Below are 26,280 nucleotides of genomic sequence, written 5' to 3' on the forward strand. Positions count from 1 at the left end.
AGTCTTCTTTTATATTAAAGCTGTCAGCCTTACCTAATTCCTTATCCTGGTGATTCTGTTCTTGCAGACTATTTCCAGAAATAGCTGCTACATATTTAGTGAAGGACGGAAATGGATTTAAATGGATTGAAAATACCAAGCAATTTAAGGGACCAGTAGATGGCTCAGCCCTCCATTTGCACACCGGTGTTTGCAGTGGTAGCCAGTTGATGGTGTGGCAAAAGGCTTTTGTAATACCTTGTGAAGATATGAAGAAAAAAACATGACCATATGGAATAGAGAACTAACAACCTTACAATTTCAAATAATATTGGGTAGAAATGAAACATACCCGGTTTTTTCTTTCCTGAGGATAATTGTCGCCTCGATGGGTTACCATGATTCTCCCAGGGTGCTCCTGAAAATATAAAGGATAAAGAGCAATTGAGGACCTGTAAACAATGCTCACTCTTCTAATTAGATTTTTCAAAGGCCAGTACTAAAAAGGAGGAACATGTAGAAAGCTACATCCCGTAGGACAGCAGGCTGTGATTAGTAGTTTAATGATGATTCTACCAATCTCTAGGTCTAGCATCTTTTCTCTAACTTGGTCATTTTTTAACTTGTTTTTCCCTGCCCTTCCCCCAAGTGTATGTTTTATTTGTATCTCTGGGTTATTCTTTTTCTGTTTCTCTATTGAATAAATTATTTTCCCCCCTATTTAATTTTAAAATCAGCTGAGGCTAAGTTCTTTCAAAGAGCAAAATCAATGACATAAATTTGCTTTCATTTCCATGGAGACATCAGGTAATTTCTTTTTCCCACTTGGGTTAATGGCCCTCTGACTAGAGGAAGCGATTTCCCCATTCATTAGATAGAGGTCTGGAACCAGCACACTGGAAGGAAAGTAAAGACCCCTACATATAAACTTTAATGGAAAGAGTCAGAGTCATGGTCACTTTTAGCAATAGTTTAGACTTTGAGCTTAGCAGGGGGTGGTAAGCTTTTTTGTAAAGGGCCAGATAGTATATCTTCTAGGCTTTCTGGGCCATGCAGCCTTTGTCTCAGCTATACGACTTCACCATTGTAGCCTGAAAGCAGCCGTAGACCATAAACAAATTGGCACAACTGTGTTCCAGTAAAACTATTTACAGAAACAGGCCATAGGCCGATTTGCCCCACAGGCCTTCACTTGCCAACACCTGCTTTAGAGGATAAGTAGGGAGCTAGCAGGTCACCTCCAGACTAATGGATTTTCTAGCTGCTTCACCCCTGAGTTCACTACTGTAAATCTCACCTCTCAAGGGGAAATCATTATTCTTTTATGGAAAGAGTCAAGCGTGCAGGGCCACATGCATTGTTGCACTATATGTGGCCTTTGCATGGACTCTGCCCATTGTTTGTAAATAGCACTACCATCCATCCTTGTCTTTCTCGGAAACACCTAACGGCTTCTCTGTACAGAGCACAGTGCTTCCTTGCCTGTTACCAGCAGGTTACAGAGTTCTCTGACTTCTCAAACATCGAAACCAAAGTAAAACATAAGGACAATGGAAACAAGATTTATTCATTCTAAGTCTTGCTTTTTCTGGGCTGATTTTTTGTTTGTTTTTAAGAATATGGGTCCTTATTTATTGGAATGGGCATACTAGGATGATTTTTAAAATTACTGTAGGTTAAAAAATGGGTGATGAAAACACTTCGTAGTTCTTTCTGGTGTGTGTATAGTGTAGAAAATCAATTTTGTATTACTGATTGCCCTCTTATTTGCAGAAATTAAGGAATAGCGAGGGAAAACTAGTTCTCTGGGATACATCTGTCAGTCCCTGATTTTCTCTCCAGTTTCTTTTTTGAGAAGAAGCAGAATTTCAGCCATTGAACTTTGTATTTTGAAGCCCCTTCTCTTTTCACGAGATCTCTTGGACATAAGACTCCAATTCACATGCCTCTGTTCTCCTTCCTAGTTGAAAGGGCACGCTCTCTTCCACAAGTTCAGCTGAGTCCTCTGCCCAAGACACTCACCCTGGCTTTCGCTTCTCAGATGGAGAAGACGTCTCTCAGTCCCACAGCAGACATCCCTGAGGCAGACCTTTCCAGAGTGGACCCCAAACTCGTGTCTAGTCTGCTGCCCTTTCAGAGAGCTGGAGTCAAGTAAGTTTTTCATCTTCCACTTGCTCAGAGTTCATCACTTACCACCAGCTGTGTTCAGATACTCCTTCTTTTATGAATTCTTATCTTTCACAGGCGTCTAGAAGCATCTAGGCATTAAACAGCCAGCTGTGCAGTTACCAAAGCCTGATTGTAACCATTGATTTAAAATTCCATGCTTTAATCAGGACCCTATTGCCAGTGTGCAGAAACCCAACTCACACTAGCTTAAGGAAAGAGATTTCTCAGGGGGCATGCAATAGAAAACCCAGGGTCTCTAAAAGCTCTCATCAGGATTCTGTCCATCTCTCAGCTCTCCTTTCTTCTTGGTTTGCTTTGTTCTCAGCCAGACGCTCCTCAAGTGTGGTGGCTGTGGTTGCCAGGGGTTTCTGGCTTGTACCCATCAGCTCAGCAGCCCAGTGGAAGCACGCCTTTCCTATGGGTCCACCACTGAAATGTGTGAAATCTGGTGCTGATGCTGGAACCAGCCAGTCACTGGGGCTGGGGGCCTTGGAGGTCCTGTTGGTGAGGCCGGGTGATAGGCTACCCCTGAGCAAGAGGCAGGGGGCCTGCCCCACACTAATTACCTGAGCTGAGAGTGGGAGGTGGTAGTTTTCCAACAGGAAGTCAGGGTGCTCTTGTGATAGAAAGAAAAAAGATAAACCCATGTGCTGACCTGTCCTTTTTTCCAGTTTCTTGGGAGAAGTAAAATCACAGGTTTGAATTTGCTTTCTGGTGAAAATATGGGAGATCGAGAAGAGGAAAGAGAGGGTCTTGATAGTCCATCCAGAAAAAATAATAAAAGCTGGATCTGTTACTAGGTGGTGTGGTTGGAGGAGAATCCTGAGCAAGGGAAGGAACTAAATGGTCAATGGCACAGACAAGTGAAGACAGCCTGCCTGCGTGCAGCCCGCTGTGGTGTTTTGGTTAAAGCTTGGCTACTGTCTCGGACAGATTTTCTTCTGTGTGTGGTTTGGGCACAGTCACACCTTCCTGCAGTCCCACGGCCCCAGCCCTGCCCGTACCATTTCTTCCTTTCCTTCCGGCTTCCCTGCCTCTTAGTAACACACTTTGCCATTTCAGTCCTTCATCTGTTGTGATGTCCTTTGGGCCTCCTTTTACTCAGGCTCAGGGCGGTTTTCTCTTTTGCTCTCTCTTCATCTGGCCCCTTCATTAATGCTGAGCGAGAGCTTGTCCACCCTGCCTGGAGTGTCAAGTTCTTCATGGCTCCGGCAGAGATCCTTGGGCACGTGTGGTACGTGCCGGCCATGCCGGCTAATCCTGTCTCCACTGAGGGGCTCTGTGTGCGAGGCTTCCCAGGCCGTGTGCGTCAGAACGGAGCATGGCCGGCAGTTTCCAGCCTTTTCTCTATGGCTCTAAAAGTGCTAGTGGTGCTTATACTTTTTCTTCTTCGACAGTTTCTAATTAAATCTAGATTTTATCTTTTATTCTCTGAAGAGGGCTGTCAGTTCCACGTTTGTTTGTTTGTTTGTTTTCATATGTAAGAACTACAATCAAAAACTCCCTTAAACTTACAGAGCAAAATTTTTTCGATATACATCAGCTTCCGCTAATGACTAAGTAAATGGTCTCTCTCAAGAGACGAGTGAGTCGAGGCTCAGAAAGACGGCCGTCTGCTTACCGTCACTCCGCTTGCAAAAGGGGAACTGGGGCTTAAATCCGTGCTTTCTAATGATGAGTGCAGTGTTTCTTCTGTTAAGCCAAACCACCCTGTAGAGTATGGCATTCAGCTGTGTGATTGTTTCTCTATCATCCCAGTGTTTTCTTTGTTCTCACTTTTGTCATTTGGTTCCTCAGCTGGGCTACCTACCTCAGGGCAGGGAAAAAGGAAAGACCTTGAAATTCAAGGGTCCATTCTGCTTTGAGAATGACCAGCTGGACTAAACCGTGTCATAAACGGTTGTGCTGAAGAGGCCATAACAGAAGGCCCTCTGGGTTGGGTGCTCCCTGTCTGCCCTGGGCATCCGTTTCGTAAATCAGAAAGGGAAGTAAAAAAAATGTCTTTTCACACCTGCCCTCCCTGCGTCTGTCTGAGTCTTGGGTTGATCCCGGAAATTGTCCAAAAGATTTAACCAAGGCAGGTGTGTCTAGAGGAGGCTGGGCCTGTTCAGAGAGGTGAGGTGGCACCCTGCCTTTCCACTGAGGGAATACGGTGGCCACGGCCTGAGGGCTGCTGGAAGGGATGACCCCTCACTGGGTGGGCTGTTGTGGCTGCTGGGAGGACAGAGAAGTGCTGTGACACAGTACCTGTTGTGTCCATGCGCTGGGAGCCCGGGCGTGCTGGCCACACGCCGCCCACAGATCTGCTACTCCATTTCCCACCTTTGTCGAACGCTGGCCTTTCAAGGAGAGAAACGCTATTTCCAGGCAATTCGGAAAAGCCCCATGCAGCCTCGCATTCTTGTCAGCCATTCCAGCTGCTGATGAGAAGAGGTTACATTCTCTGTCTTTACTGTGTGAGAGGGAACAAAAAAGAGCCAGTGGCCTGGCTTCTCCAGTGTCTGAGCAAATGATCGTTTTTTGAGGAATTCAGATGAAAGAGGGCTGCTGTTTGGAACAGGAGACCAGACATCTGGCACTCAGGATCCTTTTAGCTTTTCATTGAGTCATCAGGTGACTTGAGCAAGACATTTTTACTGTTTGCATCTCGGTTATTTTCCTCCTTTTTGTGGAGTAATAGGAGTAATAGTAAGAGGAACATTCCCCCCGGCACTTACACGATGGCGTCAGCATGTTTTAAGTGCTTTCCATATGAACTTCTTGAATCCTTGCGACAGTCTCAGGGGTGGGTCCTGTGATTTCCACCGACAGCCAAGGCACAAGCTTAGAAGACTTGTACGAGGTGTACAGCGTCTAAGTGGTGGGGGAGGGATTCCAACCCAGGCCAGTCGGCCTCCAGAGGAGTGGGATGTGCCCTCACTCACCAATTGTTAGCAAGAGTCGTCGCACTGGAGGCCGTAGGACCCTGGAGGCTGCCTGCTAGTGAGCACTTGGGCTGAGCAGCAGTGCTGCTCCCTCCCAGACAAACGCCTGCCCCACCCTTTCCTCTGCCCATCCTCCTCCTCCTCCTCCTCCTCCTCCTCCTCCTCCCCAGAACTTTCTGTCCTTGCTGCCTCCTTCCCTTTGCCCTTAGCACACGACACCCTCTCTGATCTTCAGAAAGCTGTATTTTGACCCCGCCATCTCTTTCTTTCCTCCCCTTCTAGGCAGGTCTCTCACGGAAACAATTGCTCCCCTCCCTGCCCCTCATTAGAGACTGTTCCCACTCTACCTTTCTCATCCCCCTGGGCCTCACCTGCACCGGGCTGAAGGTGACTCCCTTATTATAAACTCCCTCCCTTGGCTTCCATGACCTAATTATCTTCTAGAGCTTCTGCCTACCTTTTGGCCACCATTTCACACTTTCCCTATTTTGACTCTTTTTAAAATTATTATTATTCTGCCCCCAATTGGCTCCTGCTCTTCCCTCTTTGGGGAGCAGGCCTCTTCTTGTGAGCAGGGCCCGTGTTGGCTGGCATGGTAGCCCACACCGGGCCATGTGTACCGCTTGGTACGTGGTGGTGTGATGGCAGGTAACTCGTGTCCCTGGGACATGAGTTGTGTCACTGCCCTTACCTTGTCTGCTTTCAGTTTTGCCATAGCAAAAGGAGGCCGCCTGCTACTCGCTGACGACATGGGCCTGGGGAAGACCATCCAGGCCATCTGTATCGCCGCCTTCTACCGGAAGGAGTGGCCGCTGCTGGTGGTGGTGCCATCGTCTGTGCGCTTCACCTGGGAGCAGGTCAGTTCTCTTTGTGTTGTGATTTTAACAAAGAAAGTTTTCCTCAGGGTAAGAGTAATCAAATAACAGCTTGGGGACAGGGCCTGGGATCTTTAAAGACCCTGTTTCAGCTGAAGGCAGGAAGGGAGATGAAATAGCCTCCCAAGTCGAGGCTAGGCGCATGGGTTTCCAAATTAGAATCAGGTTTTACCTTTAGGGAAGAAAACCAAGGGGCTTCTTTGCTCAGGCTTGCTTCCGTCTATCGGCAGACACTTCCCGAGTCCTTCTTGCACCCCTGCTAATAGCACCTCTCATCTGGACCACACTGAATTTTCAAACTATTTTGACCTCCTTCATTTTTCTGTAATCCCATAATAGCCATGTGCAGTAGACACACTAGATATTAGTCCCCTTTACAGATGAGAAAATGGAGTCCCAAAGGGGTTAAGCTCTACACTTACTGCTACTACTGATGAGGAGCTGTGCCGGGCCTGGACGTCGCGTCCCCGACTTCCTGGCTCGGAGTTTTTGTGCTCTGTGGAGGGTGGTGTGGGCAGGGCAGGGCGTTCGCTGTGTGTAGGGTACCTTTATGGCTGAAGACTCTGACGTGCCCTCAGCTGTATCATCATCAGCCTTGAGCTTTGTCTGCCATAAATCCAGAGACCAGAGTGCTGCTGTGAAAGGAATAAAAATCCTTGAAGTAGAAGGAAGCCCCAGTTCATCGTCTGCAGCTTTTCCCAGCTTTATGCTCTTCCTGGTGGTGTTGGCTTCCCCAGACCGTGACCTCTTCCTGAGTCCCTGGGAACTGCTCCTGGAGAAGAGGCAGCTCTGCCTGCAGCCTGTCAGCCAGCCATGTGCACAGGCACTCCCTTCCTTGTGGAGAGAAACCAAAACTTTACAAATGGATGCTGCAACTTTATCCTGTGCTTGTGACCTGAATTCTGCCAGTACCTCTAGAAACTAGTAATTCAACACAGATTTATTTTGTGTGTGTTAGATTCCCACAGAACCCTCAAAAATTCTGGGGAAGAATCACATGGTCCGATGAGACTGGAGAAAGAGCCAGCACTCCCGGTATCAGAATAGTGTTGGCCCAGGCACAGCACCTGAGCGCTGACATGGAGGCACCTGGTGGCCTTCTGTTGGCTCTAGATATTGGCTTTGACTAGGGATGGCAAGTTCTCTGGAGAGAGCAGGTGGCTTTATAGAAAATATGGACATAAATATTTTCATCGTCATCAGTGCCTTCAGTATACCAAGCTCTGCTGAAACTTCCTTTATAAAATTTCTCTTAAAACAGTCACATTTCCCCATAGAAACGTGCCATCTAGTGAGAGATTACAGAAAGGACATCCACAGACACCACAAAGTGACTGCTCTGACTGCACTTGGCTCGTGAAGGAGGGAAATGTCCTGTTAGTGGAAAGTGAAGGGGAGGGGATGGATGAGGAAGATGGAGGTGGTTGCTGTTCGTGGGGACAGGGTTACAGCAAACGCAGGAGGACGTGGAGGGACACAGAGCAAGTTTGTTTTTCAGGGAGTATTAACGTTGGTCCACACGGAGAGAGTGCAGTTGATGGGCTGGCTGGGGTCGCAGCTGGCGCTGCTGGGCTCGATTGACATCTTGGTTTTGTTCCCTCCTGTCATCCCCAGGCCTTCCTTCAGTGGCTGCCGTCCCTGAGCCCAGACCAAATCAATGTCGTGGTGACCGGCAAGGACCGCCTGACCGCTGGCTTAGTCAACATTGTCAGTTTTGACCTTCTGAGCAAGTTGGAAAAACAGCTAAAAACCCCTTTCAAAGTTGTCATCATAGTAAGTGACTTGACAAAGTCTTTAAGGACTTTATCTCCTTGGAAACTTTCTTCTTAAAAGCCCCGAGAACTTTCATACCTGTACTCTCACGGAGCCCCACTCAGTCTCTAGGAGAACAGAAGTCATTGTCTTTATTTCATGGGGAGCTGATGTTTCATCTCTCTCAATTAGCGGGTCTCAGCCCTGGCTACATGTTAGAATCTCCTGGGGAGCTTTTTGAAAAATGTGACGTATTAGGTCTGCATTGGGGGTTGCTAGCCTATCTCTCCCCAATGTGAGGGCATGGATGGAGGCCAGCCCATTGGTTCCAGACCGCCCCAGGCTCCAGTAACTGCAACCTGGACAGCAAGACCATGTGCCATCACCTGGGCCCTCTTGTCAGAATGTCTCAGACACGGAGTTCAAACAGTTAATAAGTTTTTCTCCAGTCAATATGTAGGCACTCCCTCCCCCTAACCTCAAAGAAAGCACTTTTCACTCTAAGTTGTTTTTTTAAAGATGGCTTTACTTGAGTCCTGCTCCTGTATGTGATAGCATATCTTCCAGTTACTGGCCTGCCTTCCTTTAGCCTCTCAAGAGACTTGGTGCTGGCACCTCCGTCAGTACTCAGTGTGTGGCATGGCTCACAAGTGAAAAGTAGGAAAGGTGTGCAGTTTCTCCCACCCCCAGGCCAGGGAACCGCTAACAGACATTCAGGGGCAAAGTGTGTGGTGGATGATTTCCAATGCAAGTTTACCTCCATTTTTCTTTTTGGAAAAACAGTGAAACCTGATGCCTCCAGACGATGTGAAAGGTTCTTCTCAATTCAAATGTGTGAACTTTAAGAGCCAGTGGTATTTTCCTTCTCTTAAAAATAGAGTTGTCAGTGGAGAATTCTCGATACTCAAAATCAGGGTGCATATCTTCTCCACCAGGAGAGAAAGGAGTTTTTAGGAGGCCCCAAAAGGGTAAAGCCTCTGAGTCGCATAGGTCAACGAGATTACAGTAGAGACTCTGTGCCTTGGGTTTCCCAGCACGGGGCTGGCTGTTGGAGGCCGGGGAGGGTGCAACCATCTGTGTTCATCTAACCAACCGTTGAGTGCCAGCTCCATGCCCTACACAGTACTGTGAACTAAAGTGTGGAGAAAAGACAGCCCCCGCTCTCCAGGGAACCGCAGTCCAGTAGGACAGACAGACACGTGCACAGATCACCAGATGGTGATACAGTGTTTTCACAGACGTGTGGACCAAATATCATGGGAACTCAGAGAAGGGAAGGAGCAGTCACAGGTCCTGACCTCGGGGATCTATGATTATGATTTGAGCATGAGTACCATACTGTAGCATAAGCAAACTTAAATGTTTATTTGTTTCAAAACTAGAAGGGTAACGAGTCTGAAGGAGTCATTTCTGGTTTGGCACAAATTCATGTGTGGCTTTGAAAAAATATTAGCATGCATGTGAAATGAAAACATTGAAAGAAGTACCCCGGGGTGAAGACAATGGTTTTCTACGATGTGTAGGAGGAATGATGCCTTCATTTCTTGAGTGTTTTCTTGTATCAGGTATTTCACCTATAATCGCTGATCTTCCCGATGGCCCCCTATGGGAAGATATTATCCCCATTTCAGAGCTGATGAGACTGACAATGAGAGAGGTTACTTAATTTGACCATAGGCCCGAAGCTGGCAAGATAGAGAGTCATTGATTAAAGCTGGATTGCACCTAGCTTTAGAATTCACGTCTTTCTGTGTCCAACTCAGTACTTAATCTGCCATATGATTTTTGGCAAGCCGCTTACCACCATTGACAGTTTGTTCTTCAGTTAATTAAGATCTCTGTCCTCTTCTGACTTCAGAGAAATGTTGTAGAAAGGACTAAAGTGACAGTTCTATGTCACACTTTTGTATATGAAGATACAAGCCATTCCTTGTGGTGAGTTATATAATAGTGGTTCGTTATAATTGTGGTACATTTTTACCCATTGGTTAAAAGGGTCCAGTCCCTTCCACATACTCTGGACTTTGTGCTATTTCTTTCTATAAGCCCCTTTTTCTTGGCTGTCGTATGGCTCATCATCAGACAGGAGTACGAATGTTACACTCCAGGTTTCTGGGAGTAGATACAGTGACATTTGGGGATTCATCTCACACTCCCCTACATTGTGTTTTTGAGGTCCTTTTTTTGGTTCATTTTAGCTGAAATGGAGCCAGGGGCGTTTTCTTATAGACCATCTTTAGTGACCGAGCTAGGATCTCCCCGGTGTTCCCATCCTATGGTGACTGATACCACTAAGCGCTTACTAAGTGGCAAGACTGTTCTAAGGGCTTTATGTGTGTGACCCCGCTTAAGATCTTGGACATCGCAGTACACGATGTACTGGAATTATACCCATTTTACAGATGGAGAAACTGACACTATAGCGAGGTCAAGTAGTTGCTCAGGTCACATAGCAAGTAACTTAAATGTATATCAAAATAGAAATTTTCTCCTTAAATACTAAGAATGTATTAGTTACTCATTTGGCTTTGGAAAGTATGACATATTCTAGTTTGCTTATGCACAGAATGCAGAGCTATAAATAACCAAACTCCATGTTCTAAACATGGCAGTCAGGAGTCATGTCTTCCCTTCTCCAAGTTCCCACAGTACTTTGTCACACCTGCCTCAGTGACAGCACTTAGAGCATCGTCTGATCAGTTGTCAGTGTGGCTGACGTCCTTCCTGTACAGCGAACCCCTGGGGTGAGGGCTGAGCCCCAGGGCAGGGCACACAGTAGGTCTTCAGCCCACTTTGCTCCAGTGCCATGCAAAGGTCAGGTGTGTCTTAACAAAGCAGAAGTCACCTTTCAGCAGTTTGTTCAGTGCAGCCTGTGAGGTGAGTAGGGCAGGGGAGTCGCTACCCATTTTATAGGTGGAGAACTGACTCGCCCAGAATGTAGTGGGAGAAGCTGCTCCAGAGCCTGGGTCCTTACCGCAGGCCCTCCGCTGTCTCCTGGAATGAGAAAGTGCTGAGGGAGCATCCTCGATTCCCTGCCATGCCAGGTCACGCTTTGTGTGGCCTCTGTCTCCGTCCACTCAGCATTTGACCTTACTCACCTATGTGACTTGCTTTTCAGGATGAATCTCACTTCCTCAAAAACATTAAGACTGCTCGCTGTCGCGCAGCTATGCCCCTCCTCAAGGTGAGTCCTGCTGAGAACAGACTCGGAGCCTGAGCCCACTCCGCACTGAGGTCCTGCATAGTTTGCTCAGGCTGCCAGGAGGTCAAGGAGAGCAGGGGCTGCCAATCCGGGCTGTGGGCGTGACTTAGCATTGACTTAGGGCTGGGGTGCTAGATTCCTGTTTCTTCCTAACGTCCTGCTAAGGAACTCGTGGTTGGTGCGGTCGCCTGTCTCTCAAAAGGTGAAGACCTGTGGAAGGTCACAGGCCAGGTTGGGACGGCAATCCACATCCTCCTGGGCTCCTCCTAGACCAGACAGAGGGACGCCTCCAGCAGCGTGTCCTGAACAGCTCAGGAGAAACTGCCTGTCTTCCAAGTCGCTTCTGGGGCAGAACGCCCATGGTGCTGAGGGAGATGAGCTGTACGGGCTGAGAACCAGGCCAGTGCGTATCAGCAAGAAGCGTTGGCAAAGCTGAGACGTGCCATATAAGCCGGTGCCCATTTCTTGGGCCACCCTTTCTGGGGTGGCCTAAACTTGTGCCTGAGCACGTTGGCTGGTTGAGTCCTGGCCTCAGAGCAGGTGGGGGTGTGTATACAGTGTCGCTTCAGATCTTCATGTAAAGGTATTCTCTTCTGACAGGCATGAAGTGTAAGGTCCGTGTTTCATCTGCACACACTGCCGTGCCAGTGCCTTGTGTCCCGACAGAGGGAAGGCCCCTAGATTTTCTTGCATCTTTTTGTAGTGACCTTTTTCTAAATATTGGGGGGAAAAATAGTACAATTAGAAAAGTAGCTTTTCCTCTCGTAACAAGGTAGAAATCTCAGAGATGAGATGTTGAGGGAATTGACTTTGGTTTAGGTAGACTGAGCAAACAAAAGCATGTGTTTATGTTGTGCTCCATTAAAGCAGCTTTTGTGTTAACACCAGCATTTTAAAACTGCAGCTTTTATTTTATTGTTTAAAATAGAAGCTTTAAGTTGTACGTAAACTAGAGAAAACAAATATGCTAAATGTCAGTGAAGCTTATTAGCATTTGAAAATGAACTTGCTTTTTCCATCTCCCCGTAACACACACACACACACACACACACACACGCACGCACGAGTGTCAACTCACTTCATATTTGTTTCATTTTAGGCAAAGCAAGTAATATGATAATAACAAGTAATACGACACACCTTCCAAAGCAGGATTATGTCATAGGCTCCAAACTTAAAAATAAAAGTTCTTTACTTAAAAACCTTGATCCTCTGCTCATTTTACCCATAAATATTTATAGGTCAGGGGCCATTTATGGACACACATAAATGTGTTTCCCAGAGTGGTGACCCTTCTTTGGGGAAGCTTTAATATATTTTCTTTTGAAAAATGTTAATACACCTGGGTACCGTGATTCCAGTTTTATAGCCATAACTAAAATTAAATCTGTACCCCTGGTTGTTTAGACGAAAGAAACTACAGAATGGGTAGATTACATCATTAAAAGTATAACAGGGAAGCTTCTTAACAATGATCTTGTTAATGCCACCGTTGCCTGAGCAGCGCGCTGGACCACATGCTGGTTTCTGAAATGTGTGCTTCTGAGCCCGACCTTTTAAAGCAGCATTTACATCTTTAATATCTTGGGTGTATCTCAAAGTGACATATTTAAAAGAATTCTTTTTTAACTGTTAACTAGTACATATTACTCTGCATTTGCTGTAGAACTGGGATGAATTAACATTAAAATAGGAGCCATGAATATAGTCTGCTGTTGATGAGGGTGTCTTGAAGCCATTCTCTTCCATAATGGTGACTTCACATGATGCTGGACCATCAGCAGGGTTGAGTGGAGGTGGCGGTGAGGCATTCTGTGTGACGCTGTTGACCGAGGCTTTCATCTCTCTGCTGTATTTTCATCTGGATTGGAGTTTCTCAACCTCAGCACTGTTGACACTTTGGGCTGGATAATTCTGCGTTGTGTGGGGACTGTCCTGTGCTTTGTACAACGTTTAGCAGCATCCCTGGCCTCTGCCCACTAAATGCCAGTAATACCCCCGAGTTGTGACAACCAAAATTGTCTCCAGATATTACCAAACATCCCCTGGATAGCAAATCACTCTTCCCCATCTCTATTGAGAACCACTGACCTAAGTAATCTAAGGAAATGAATCTAAATAGTTTGGAATAAGACAGTTGAGAAGAAGTAAATATACCTTAAAAAGCCATTTATAAAGGGGTGAAGGGAGTCAGTGGTGTGGTGACGGATAGTAACTAGACTTTTGGTGGTGATCACTTTGTAGTGTATACAGATGTCGAATTAGAAAGTTGTACACCTAAATATTACATAATAAAATAAAACTATATGAGGACCTAATTTAATACCACTTAATTGTTCTCTGACTTGTGCATCTCTTAGAACTATTTTCTGATCATTAATGTTTTAAAATTTTTCAGCAAATATGCATGATGAAGTAGATAGATTATGCCATGCAATCTTTGAGATAGCCAGGCCAGATCACGTCCAGAAGATGTGGGTTTCGTAAATGGCAACAGCAGCCACTTGCGTTGGACATGTTGATTAGGTGATAAGAAACTGGTGTCATTGTCCCCTGGGAAGTGTGACAGCTCTCTTTCCCCAGAGCAGCGTTTGCCTGGGCTACTAAGCAAGGTTCTGTTTTCATATACAAATGTCGTAGGCAAGTCAAAACTATAAAGGACATCTTTATAATCACCTTTAAACTCTCCAACAGTGAAAACCACTGTTAGCAGTTTGGTTATTTTCTAACCAGTATAAGGCAAGATCATAATTTTTAATGGTTTTGGAGCGTTCTATTACATGGATACATTTCATAATTTAACCCTTAGTGTTAGACATTGTTTTGCTGTTACATATAATTCTGCAAGTGAACATCACCCATATATTCATAACTTGCATACTTTCTCCTTATAAGACAAATTTCTGCACTCAGAATTGCTGTGTCGTAGTTTAACCTTTTGCTAGATGCTTCTGAAGTCCAGTCTGGGTAGGCATAACCGTCTTCACTGAGTTCATAACTGGACTCAGCCTGAATCACAAAGTCTTTTTCTCTACACAACTCTAGCACTGAAGGTTATCAGTAGTCTTCCTTTTTGAGCAATGAGATATATGTTCAGGTTTTCTTTAGCTGTGTTCTATTTGCCGTGCTTTTTACTGTTAAACAAGTATTATAACATTACTAACAGTATCCGATTATTTCTTTAGAGGGAAAAGCCCCAGAATCCCGTAAATCCTTTCCTAATAACTGTTTCTCTTTCTGTGTGAGCAGAATCGTTTTTATATCTCTATTGATTGGCTAGGTGAGGTGAGAATAGTGGTCTAAAATGGATGAGCTTTTTCCTTTTTCATTAAAATAGTCAAAATGGATGCTGTAATCAAGTCCTACAAAAGAGTATACAGTGAAAACTAACTCTCCCGCCTCTGGACCCTAGTCCCTTGATCTTTTTCTCCAAAGGCAGCTGTAGTTACCAGATTTTCAGATTTTCGTCTAAAAATTAGCCCATGCCCACATAAGTACATGCATGTATGTTTCCTTTCTCCCTTCTTAGAGTGTTCGGCAACCACATTTTTGCACCTTCCTTTTTTCTCTTAATAGTGTATCTTGGGACTCATTCCACCTCATTCCAGGTAACTTGACCTCAGTCTTACAAATAGGACTCTACTATATAAGTCTGTCATAATATGTATTATCTGTTCCCTTTTTTTTTTTGTCTGTTCCCTTTTGATGGATTTGTACCCAGGCTTTGGCTGTTATGTACAGTACCACAGTGACCATCTTTCCCTGTGGTATGCAAGCAGGGAGTGGAAAACCCAGTTCCTCTGTGTCTAGGAGAGGTGGCTCTTTGCCCCTCAAGCCAGAGGGAAGAGAAGTGTCGGCTGGGGGGTCTGCTCTCTACCCCAGTATGACCAGGCGACAGGAGGAGTCCCTGTGGTCCAGCTGTTCTGGTAAATTTTCTCAATTTATCACAGAATCAGTCTTAAATGAAATGATTGGAATCTTATACTTAAGTTAAAATAGACTACTTTTTTCCAGAGGGGAAAAAAAAACCCACTTTAGTGTTAATTTTAACAAGTGTGCTATCTTGATAATACTCATACGCAAGTGTTTTGCATGCCTCGGAGGTCAGAAATGGCATCACTGTAATCAGCCATAATTATACCCTTTGATGTAGTCTCATAACATTTGGGCATTTTTGAACCAGTACACCTGTGGTCACAGCCTTCGTCCTGTCTGTTCTTACCCAAGAGCTATTGCCTGATACGTGGCATCAATGCCATTTCTATCAAAGCAGCGACACTCACTTAGCTTGAAAGCACTATGGTTCTCATGCAGATCGGTTTAGTAACAGCAGTGCCATCCAGACTTCTGACTGGAACATTGTGTCTTTGTGGGGAAAGGCTAGACCTAGAAGGAACCATTTTTACGTGACATATACTGACCTAAGTGGAGGCTCCGAAAGGCCGTTTGCTGGCCATGGCCCTGTGTTGATCCTGGGGGCACCTCTGCTCAGCAGTGGTCATGACCGTGCCGTTTGTCTTGTTTCGGCTTGTTTGTCATGGGAGCAGCATCTTGGGAGCAGAGCGAGTGAAGGACAGAACCCCATCTTCTCCCCAGACTCCAGTCCCCCGATTCCTCCTGAACACTGACTTTCCCTCTTCTCAAGCTTTGGAGTTCACTCAGTCCTCAGGTATTGACTCTGCTGGTGCTTCCTGGGGAGTGGCCATGATCCTGCGTTTGTTCCTCATCTGTGTACTTTTGGCCACTTGTCCCCAACCTGTGCTTGCCACTATCCTTATTTTTGAAGATTCTGTATTGACTTCTGAACTGACTAAAACGTAGCTCCGACGTCTCTGCCACGTCAGGGCTGCCGAGTATTGGGACACTTGGGTGGTACAGGCTTGACCTTCTCTTTGGTGTCAGCTGCCTTCTCATGTCCCGTTTCTAAATCATAGGGGACTTTGCCTGTTGTGTCAACTTTAGTGAGAGTACTGTTAGGAATAATATTGGGCATGAGAATGGCACTAAGATTTGGGGAGCATGACTTTGTTCCTAGTCTGGGGTCCTGGTGACATATGTGAACAGTCAATCAGAATAATTCAGTAAAGCAAGTTATTAGCTCAGTTGGGAAAAAAAGAGGCAGAAGAAGAAAGTAATGAAGAATTCCCATACCACTTCTTGTCTGAACTTAAAACAACTTCAGGCTTTTCTTTACAACAGAACATTCTCTGGCTCGTGTTTTAAAATCTATGCGTAGGTTATCACTTTGAATTACTCCATTGGGTTTTCCTTGACAAATTACATATACCAACTTACCCTGCCGTCAGCCTGTGGGGCTCTTCTACCTGTGACCCTTGAGGCAACTAAACATGGCCCTGAAGGTTGTCTGCCCCTGTGACTCACGGTGTCTGCTCATGTCAATCACATAATTTCTCTCAGACCAAACAAATTAATTTTTACATTGTTCCATTGTACATTTCTTGGGTGTTGCTTTCTTCTTAGAGGAGTTAACTGTGAAGTGTTCATTTATACAGTTTTGTGCATTTATGTTTTCCTGCAGTGGAAGTTCTCAAAGGTGGAGGGTGACATATAAACCATGTGTAGCTGGGCATGATTAAACGTATTATGTGTGGCAGTGGTGACAATATAAACATACTAGGGCTGAGCACGGAGCAGGCTAAGTCAGCCCGTAATAGATGAGACACCATTCTGGTTCTTTTTAAAGCTGGCCTTTTTCTTTTTCCATAACGCTGCCTCCGCTTTCCAACACCCACAAATGTCCATTTTCAACGGTTCCATCACCCCATAGTCTGGGCAGCATGTGGGAGAACTGACTCAGTGTTAATTCTACCCTTTAAATACCTGACCCTGGAGTGAATTTCCGTCACCTGACCTGGGAGCTGCTGCCCTGGCTCAGCCCCAGACAACAATCGCAAAGACCTGGGAAATAGGTTTGGGATGATGGGCCGATTCTCTCTTATTGATAAGACTTCTCATTTTCCCTGTTTCATTGAAATTGCCTTGAGCCAAGGCAAGCGATGCTACAGACGTCATTCAAGAAGCTCATTGTTATTGTAATGAGCCTGCATTAAACCGGGCAGGAAATTAGAGGGCCTGGGTAATTGAACTGTGGAAAATTATAGCTGGGGAAATTCATAGCTCTCCTGTCATAATGGAATTTGGTACTGGTGGCTGCGCAGAGGGCAAGAGTGCACCTTGAGAATTGTATATACTGTATATTTATAAAGAATCATTTTCTTCCCTCTGTTGCACCTTTATTTATTTATTTTTATGAGGCAAGTGTACCCATATGAAAACTTAATTTCCTCCCCGAGGTGATTTACTGCATGTGATTGCTTTATACCACTGTCATTAACTCAAGGTTACAGTGGTTAACAAGCTGTTTCTAGACGACCGCGCTCCACAGTAGGGTCCCTTCCCAGGGCTGAAGTGAATTTTACCTCCAGTAATCTTTGGCGATTACGTGTTCTAATAGGGTGGGCAGTGTCTCCTTTTTATTCTCACCCTCTTTTCCATCTTAATAAGAGATGGGATATGTGGGTCTCACCCCCTTGGGTCAGGTTAGTGTCACGGTGGTGAGCAATCTGAGCTTCATCACTGGAACCGAGCAACTATTTATTTCCACCCTACTCACTGCTGAACAGACTGCTGACCCGGACTGAGTTTAGGGTAAATGGATCCGGGTCCCACTTTGAAAGTCCTTATTCACTGCAGTGTGAACTTGAGTCAGGGATCTCTAGGCTCAACACATTGGGCAGCTAAATTAGTGATGGCCTCCTTTTTTCTTCTAAGGAGAATCGAATTGTGGCTGACATAACAGGCAATGCCTGTACTTCCTCCTGGGAGTGAGATAGGGTTGGTTCTTGGTGTCCTTATCTGCTCATAAGTTCAACTTGAACATCAGAAATCCACGCTGCACGTTCAGAGCTGTTGCTGTCTCCACCACTTCCACTTCTGGTGCTGGATTCTTTGGGTGGACCCCATGGTCCGCACGACACTAGTTAGCCTCCTTCTGAATATTTTTCAGCGTACGATGAACATGTTTTCATTACTTGCTTTGTACCAGGCTCGGTGCTACAGAAAATGAAGGTGAACACAGTCCGTGATGTCCAGAAGCTTGCAGTCTAGTGAGGGAGACAGAAAAGGCAGGATTCAATGTCATGTGCTAAGTGCCAGCGTAGAGCTGGGCAGAGCGTGCTACAAAGGCCACATAGGCGATGACATCCACCTGCTCCCAGGGGTCACACCATGAAGTTTTGGGACACGCATGCACTTTTTTTCTGGTCGTGGTACCTTCGCTTCAAGATGCTAGGTTGTGGGCCACACAAAGCTCTGGAGTGAGTCCAGTCTTAGTGTCTCTGGAATCTAGATCTGCCTTGGTTCTAAGATGATTAGACTTGAGACCTGCCAGCAATCAGAGTGCCCAGGAATGAAAGGTGTTCGTGCTGGTTTCCAGGGCCTTGCACGGTCCCTGGGCGCCTGTGTCGTTGGGGCGTTAGGGATGTTCCCCATGTGCTCCTCTGTGTTCTCAGCACATCTGGCTCTGTTTTCCAGGTTGCCAAGCGGGTGATCTTACTGTCGGGCACTCCAGCCATGTCGCGGCCATCAGAGCTCTACACTCAGGTCATCGCAGTCAAGCCAACCTTCTTCCCTCAGTTCCACAGCTTTGGACTTCGCTACTGTGATGCCAAACGGGTACCGATTCTCTCTCTCATCCCTCACTGGCTCCCCCATCCCTCACCGGCTCCCCCATCCTTCACCCTGATTTTGACACCCACCTTTCTGTCCCTTCTCGGTGGCTGTGGTATGATCAGAAGAGCACTGGCCAGGGAGCCAGACCAAGATTTTAGTTCCTCTCTGACCCAGGGGTGTCCTCAGGGGAAGGTGAGAACAGTTCCACCTAGTTTTAAGCCTTGTGGTGATTCCAGGTGAGTGTTTTCCAATAAAGGGACCAGTGGCAGATGGGTAGGTACGTAGACTGCTGAGGCGAGCTGGAGGTGAGGCCGAGGCCCTAGGCAGAGGGAAGAAAGTAGATGAGGCAGCTGAAGTTCACTTGGATTGGGAGCAGTATGAAAACATCCTCTGAAACAGTGAAGCTACTCCATGCAAAAAAGGCAAAGGAAGCGTTTGGACAGGTGGAGAGCAGAGCATGATCTCAGGCGGCCGTGGGTGAGTTCCCGTCCTGAGCCTCGGCTCGTAAATGTTGACTCCTTGTAGTGAGTTGTGCTTGGTTGGCGGGCCGGAAGCCTCTGACCTACGCGTTAGTTCTATAAATACGGTGCCAGTGGGGCAGGTGTCTCAGGAGCTACAATCTGTGCAGTTTCTGTTCTCTAAAAATGGCAGCGGAAGCCTTATAGACAGAAATGCCATTGCAACCAAAATCTTGATTTCTGAAACCTCATTTTTTAAAACTGAAGAAAAATTTTTATTTAATGACATTGGGCAATGCAAGTGTGCAAAAAGTAGGATGCAAAACTTCCTCCCTCCCTTCCTCATTCTTTCCTACCTTCCTTCCTTCCTCTCTCGCTCCATCCTCTCTCTTCCTCTCTCATATACGACTGGAAGGTAATGTACATCAAAATGGATTATTTTTCTATGCAGAGAAAATAAACATTTTAAAAATACTTATAAATCTTATATTTCTCCTGTTGGGCCATGGAATTCATTAGTGTTCATTAACCTTATCAAGCCAGCTGAGCATGGGACACTGTTCTCTTCACAGATTCTTTTATGTCTCTTCCAAAGCCGTCTACTTCAAAATGATGACCTTGCCAAACAAAAGACTACTGTTGAAAGATAAATTCATTGCTTGGCTTTCCTCTAGATCCCGCAGTACCTCACTTTTGAATAAAGGTCATAACAATTCTAGCTGCTACAAATATCTCTCTTGTAAGCCAGAGGGAAAGCGTCAAGGAGATTGAGAGGTAGAAGAGGAAGAGGAGGGTCCCGTGTTTTTCTTTTATCACTGGATCTCCTCATCAACCAATAGATAACAGGTCACATGCACAGTGGGCATGATGTCCACACTTTGCACAGGTGAATTTTGTAGATTCCTGCGCTGGGCATCTCCAGATGTGGCATAATCCTTGGCTGGTAAGACACTCGCCTCTGCAGTTTGGGGGCTGATGTCAGTGAACGAAGAAACAGATAGAATGGGCGGCTGCAACTGCTGAGGAACCTGGGTGTGGATCCTCCTGCAGCTTCAGTTTCTTCACGTAGACTCCTCAGAGCTGACATCCTGTCACCCCTGGCAGGAATGACGTTGCCGATTGCCTTTTCAAAGTATAGGTTCGACCTGTGGATGGCCAAGGAGGCTCTGCCCCAAGCAATTGAGAGGTCTTTCTCTGAGGCTTGTATAATTCGTTCATTTCCTTCGCGCTCCTCTCTGCCTTCTGCAGGTTGAACTGGGCCTCGTGGCCATGTCTCTCCAGGAGCCAGGCCATCCCCAGATGGCCAGCGCTCCTAGGACATTCTCTCTGTCCTTGCCTGTCTCCCCTCCAGGTCAGCAGTGTGTTAATGCTGCATGTTTCTTGGCCTGAGCTGGGAGTCACTCAATGTCAGACAGCCATAGCCAGATTGGCCAAAGCCTGTGCGCATTTCCAGTGTTCTTCCTCAAAAATAACCTGAGAAAGGATGTCCCAGCGAATCGGCTCCTTGTTTGCGTGGGTGTTCATTTTTTCCTTAGTCAGCTGCGTTGCTTTCTTCTGGGATTGGGCTGCTTTCTCTGTGGGAAGAGACACAGTCCTCCTTGGCTTAGTGCTTCCGTCGCTCTCTTCCTCCCAGTGGGACACGGCTCAGCTGTTTGCTGGTGTGCTGGGGACTCGATTTGCTATGATGGATCGAAGCAGAAGTCCCAGTTGGTGTCATTGCTGACAGTTGGGGTGTGGGTGTGGCTGGCTCCCGTCTTCTTCCTGAGTTTCAAGTAACTCTTTAATCCAGGCTCCAGAACACCCGTGGTCTGAAAACCAGAAGGGAGGTTTCACTAATTTCTCTTCTAATGTCTACTTTCAAAACCCAGGCCAAGGCAGTGAATTCGTCCTTCACCAGTACAGCCAGGTCAGACTTCTCTCACTCCTAAACTCTGTTCCCGTGAGGCTCTAGTGGCCCTGAATTCCAACACCAAACTTGGTCCCCTTCTCAAGTGCAGGTTGAGTCTCCTTGTCCCCACTTGTTCTGCTGTCACTTTGTACACCCTAATAAAGCCACATCCAGAGTTCCTCTGGCTTGTTTCCTGAGGGGAGTGCCCCTGCCGCAGAGGACTAGCAGGGCTCTAAATCCTCGTTAATTCAGACCTTGAGGATTCCGGCTTTGTGATAAAATCACAAACATACCGAGCTGCTGTTACATTTACATCGAAGAGCCTGACACTTTGGAGAAGTGGCTGCAGCTTACTTACCCACTTGCCCATTCCATTTGATCAGGAACTTTGCTATATAAGTTCATGGGAAATAAGACGCTCTGCTTTAGTTTTAAATAATTTTTAAAAGAAAATAAAACTTTTCAATTACTTTTAAAACATCTACTTAAATTCAGACAAAGCACTTACAATGTAAATTGTAGTGCTTTGCAAAGTTAATTGCAAACTATATTTAGCTTCTTATCGAGACAGGCAATTTCTCAGTTATTAAATGTACTTACTTAAAGCCATACACTTCTTTAACAAAATCTGTAATGCACTTTCCCCGTAGATCAATCCAGATTAGATTGATTGTATATAGTTTTCATGGTCCCATAAAATCTTCATGTGTGATTTGTACCTTTGTCCTATTTGCAAATAATCCACTTTCTGAAAAAGGATCTTCTCTTCCTCGACCACCTGGGTCCATGGGATAATAATGCTCATCTGGTGAGAGGAGGGCCTCAAGATGGAGGCCTTTGCCTTTATTCCCCAAACTGCCCCCTCTGTGTTTCTAGTGCCCTGCTACCATCGCTCCGTCTCTCAATCCATTCTCAAACTCACCCTTTCCCTCCTTTTGGCGGCCCCCCCCCCCCGCCCACACACACGCCATCCAGTAAAACAAACATAGACGATGCCCTCTTCATCTTTGTGTCCTTTTTCCACCTCACCCCGTGCCTGGTACGTGGTAAGTTTTCAATAAAAGCTTGTTGGATTGTGATTATTCCAAAGTCCAATTTAAAATTTTTGGTATTATTGGGTTTTAGTCTGCAAGATTAAGAGCAGATAATATCAGAATTTAGGAGTATGGTATCCAAATTAATTATGATACCCACTTGTTCCCAGCGTGATTTTTATCTAATGCACCGGCCAGGGCTGCTGTGTGTGTGTGTGTGTGTGTGTGTGTGTGTGTGTGTGTGTGTGTGCGCTACCTTCGTGCGTTAGCAGAAGCCACTGAAGAGAGCGCCCGTGCTGAGCTCATTTTCGACCACATACCATGAAGGCATTTGCTGAGAACTTCCAGTTGATTTCAGAGTATTTTTTTAACAGAAGCACTTTTTGATCGTTTTATTTCCCCACCTTTGAGTGTCTCTGTGTTCTCTATTTTACAAAGGTTTATAGGACACCTGCCACGTCTCCACAATTATACTAGGTCCACTGGCCCTCGGAAATGAGTGAGGCTCGGCCTTACCCTCGGTATTTCACAGTCTAGGGGAGAGTGAGGCAGGAGGGCAGATGAGTGGCTAAAAATATAAGGACGTAGATACCCTGGCTCCCTGTTTGTTTTTTTATAAGACTGTAGAAATCAGTCTGAAAGATAGGGTTTTTATTTGATTTGATAACATCTCCTCTAGCTCCGTGGCAGGGAGTAGACATTTCTTGCTCACTGCCTCCCATGAGCTACTGAATGAGGGAACCAGGTTTATGACGGACTGCTGGGCACTCTGCAGCCCACCTCTCGTTTCAGCCAGACTGGCAAAAACCTGTGTTCTTGGCTCCTCCCGTTCATCCCACCACCAACCCGCAATTGCGTTTTCTACATTGCTCTCGGTTGTGTTGGTGTGACCCGCACCGAGGACCAACAGCTTTTTAAATCCCTGGAAGTCAAATCCGATGAAGGTATTACTGACAGCATTCGTTATTTTATTGCACGATGGACTCTTGAGTATAAGCCCTAGCGAAGAGCATTTCCGTATTTAGTGTGCAGGAATAGTCTGACAAGCTGGTGTCGTGTTTGTTTTTTAATGTAATGGACACCAGACCGCTGACCTCTTGCGTTCGCTGCTAGACAGCTTAGTGCCAAATTGTAGAACGCCGTGATGCGTGCTTTTGGTTCACTTCACCCCTGACTTCTTTTTCCCTTTTCCTTCTGTTTCGCATATGGGGTTTTATTCATTCTTTAAAGCCACTTGACATTCTCTGAACAAAGCCAGGGGAAGAGAAGGGTGTGCAAAGAGAAACCTACCTGGAGGTGACAGCCCTGTTAGCGTGGCCCTGGGAAAGTCTAACGGGCTGTATGTCTGTCCTTCCTCCACAGCATGCCTGGGGATGGGATTATTCAGGCTCCTCCAACCTGGGAGAGCTGAAGCTCCTGCTGGAGGAGGCGGTCATGCTGCGACGCCTCAAATCTGATGTCCTGTCCCAGCTGCCAGCCAAACAGCGCAAGATGGTGGTGGTCATCCCAGGTCGGATCAGTGCCACGCTCAGAGCATCCCTGGATGTCGCCGCCAAGGAAATGACCACCAAGAACCAATCTGTGAGTCCGGGGCTGGAGGTGGGGACTTGGAAGTTGTGTTCACAGGGTTTTTTTTCCCGGGAGGGGCTCTGTGGAGATTACCCAGAGCGCTCTGAACTTGCCTTTCTGTAACTTCTTCCCACCTCCCTGGGCAAGGATGGTGAGCCCGTTGCATTTCTCAGCCTACTTGGTCTACTTCGAAAATCTCTTATTAATTTGCAGTTTTTTGTAGATCGCTGTTGATGGATGGTCATCAAAATAAGCCCCAGGGCAAGTGCAGGATGGTGATATATATATTCAGACTCCCTCAAAGAAAATTGGAATTTATGCTTAGTATATTTTAAGACTGCCTCGGTGCAGGAACAGTTGTTAGAAATTAGTTCTATGTTTGTTTGATAGATATGTTAACCCTCTAACCATCCCATGTCATGTGCTTTAGTCAAAATAACAAGTTGACAGTTACTTAACGAAGTCGAGTTTTCAACCCCTCTTAACCCTTTGCTTCCTAATTATAGTCATATATGGTTGGTAGGAAGTTGGCAGGATCCCCATTTTAATACAGGGAAACTGAGGCTCATAGAAACTGATTCACCCAAGGTCCTGTGGCTTCTCTGTGGCAGAGCTGAGGCTGTATTCAAGCCTGTTACCCTATATTTTAGGGTTCTTTCCACTATGGTGGTTTTATTTCTTTCCAAACACTTTCATTTTATATCTGTCGTTAGTGTCTTACTGTGCTAAGTACCATAAAGTAATCTACACCACCTCCCTCTCTGTCCTCTTGGGACAAACCTTGCAATTTTCATTGCCAAGAAAAATAACAAGCATTGACATTTTCTGGCATTATCATAAAGCATTATCTAGGCTTGATATTACCCTATATAAAAAAACTTAGACCTAAATGAGATCTCAGCCTTCTGGGAGATTACAAAATAAATAAAATCACAAGAGACAGAATGCATGATTTTTTTAAATGTTATTTTACCGTGTGATGAACCAGACTAACTGGTAACTTTTAAGAAAACAGGGTAGCGTAGAGGATGCATGGGTCAATTGTCAAGCTGTGTTTAATCTATGTCGTATTACATACATACAATAATCTGGATGGTCTGGAGGAAATGAGCAGGCATCTGTTTTTGCTGTGGAGTTTGCAAACAAAGATCCACAACGCTGATGTGGAAGTACAGGCCAACAGTCCTGAGATTGTATTCCTTGGATCCATGAGTGGAACCAGAGTGTTCTGTTGCTAAAATCAGTCTTGGTGATCTTTTCTTATTTCTAAAGATAAAAAGTCAATATATGGAAAATTTCATCTCAGTGTTTTTTTTCTTATAACTTTCTTAAATATTTAATGTCTACTAGTTTTTGCCTGCTAGTGAACTCTACCAGATAAGAAAGCCAATGAGTAAGTACAGCAAATATGAGATTAATAGAAAAAATTCAGACATGTCATACTTTTAGATGCAAAGATCTGAATATTTATCAAATGCTATGTTTTAGTCCCCGTGTGTGTGATAGAAGTTAAGTCTGCCGGTATTTCATGGGACTTCCCAGAGACGAACACCCTTGCCTATACATGGTCCACCTCCTGAATCATGTTGAAAACAGCCAGTATAGACAACTGAAAAAGTGGGCTTTTGAATCGAGGACAAAAATACTATTAACTGGCTAAGATGCAACCGTAAATTGTGCGATGTGGCCAAAAAGAAAAAGAAAGAAATAGAAGTATGGGAATTTTGTACTTAGAGCAGCAAGGTTTGAAAGCATTTGTTCAACTTTCTGTCAACTTGCATAGTTCCTCAAGTTAGGGAGTGGCTCTTTCCAAAGATGATAGCAGAGGGCTATTAGAAGCCTGCGTTTCTGAATTTGTAATCTCCCAGAAGGCTGCATTTCTGAGTTTATAGTCAATGATGTGAAATTGACCAGCCTGAATCATGGAAACCAGGAATATTGGGTGTTTTATGACTTTTGGTAGTTCCGCAAATCCCTTAAATTATTTGGTATATTTTGGTATTTTCTTACCTAAAAAAAGGAAGGCATGACCTGCGTCCTGGGCTTGGTGCTGGAAAAATACATCAGGAGAGTACCAACTGCTCAAAAAAGAACCCCACCTGTACGGTGATTATCATCTCTGCTTCTTCAACGTCCCAGCATCTTAATGCTGTTTTGCAGATTAGGAAAATGAAGCCTGAATTGCACTGTAATTCTTCAAGAATCCAGCAGAGAAAAAACCTAGAGCTCTTCTCAGTTCCGTGCTTGAGAGTTGCTGTCTGCTTCCATGGAGTCTTAGGAAAATTAAGGGTTGTCCCTGAACGAGAGAAACTGAGTTGGTACAGATTATTACCGTCAGCAAGATGCTGAAGCCAGATACTGAATTCTTTCTAACAGTAAGATAAATCCTTGAAAATGTGGTTCTCCTTTGTGTTCTTTAAATTCATTTTTATAATGGAAAATCCAAGGAGAAAATACATTTAGGAGCTTTGCGGTATGGACCATCAGAAGCTTTCTTACTCTGAAAGCCACCAGTTGGTGCCTCTGTACACTGGGTGTCGGATCAGGAGTACCGCGCTGACTGAGCTCAGGAAGGGGAGCCAGCGTCAGCTGGCGCGGCCATTGGACTCGGTGGCCATCAACGCTCCTTCTTAGCCTGGACCAGCAATGGAATCCGGAGCCAAGAGTTAAAATGGGGAATCATGGTTTTATGGTTTTAGTCAAATAAGGAGGCCTGTGAATCAATAGGAAGCCACTCC

At 45.5% G+C, this 26,280-nt stretch overlaps 1 protein-coding gene across 2 annotated transcripts in view; it reads left to right on the forward strand.

Annotated features, from left to right (window-relative positions):
- Positions 1 to 26,280, forward strand: part of SMARCAL1 (SNF2 related chromatin remodeling annealing helicase 1) — a 50,605-nt gene that overhangs the window by 11,684 nt on the left and 12,641 nt on the right. For both annotated transcript variants that reach the window (XM_074312945.2, XM_019727054.3), the window contains exons 7-12: positions 1,944 to 2,130; positions 5,779 to 5,929; positions 7,562 to 7,720; positions 10,818 to 10,883; positions 18,456 to 18,596; positions 23,336 to 23,554. In XM_074312945.2, coding sequence (XP_074169046.2) covers positions 1,944 to 2,130; positions 5,779 to 5,929; positions 7,562 to 7,720; positions 10,818 to 10,883; positions 18,456 to 18,596; positions 23,336 to 23,554 — 923 coding nt within the window. The remainder of the gene's footprint in view (positions 1 to 1,943; positions 2,131 to 5,778; positions 5,930 to 7,561; positions 7,721 to 10,817; positions 10,884 to 18,455; positions 18,597 to 23,335; positions 23,555 to 26,280) is intronic.

The sequence above is a fragment of the Rhinolophus sinicus genome, chromosome 17, assembly GCF_057876585.1.
Source record: "Rhinolophus sinicus isolate RSI-liver-muscle chromosome 17, RSI-T2T, whole genome shotgun sequence".
Taxonomy (NCBI): Eukaryota; Metazoa; Chordata; class Mammalia; order Chiroptera; family Rhinolophidae; genus Rhinolophus; species Rhinolophus sinicus.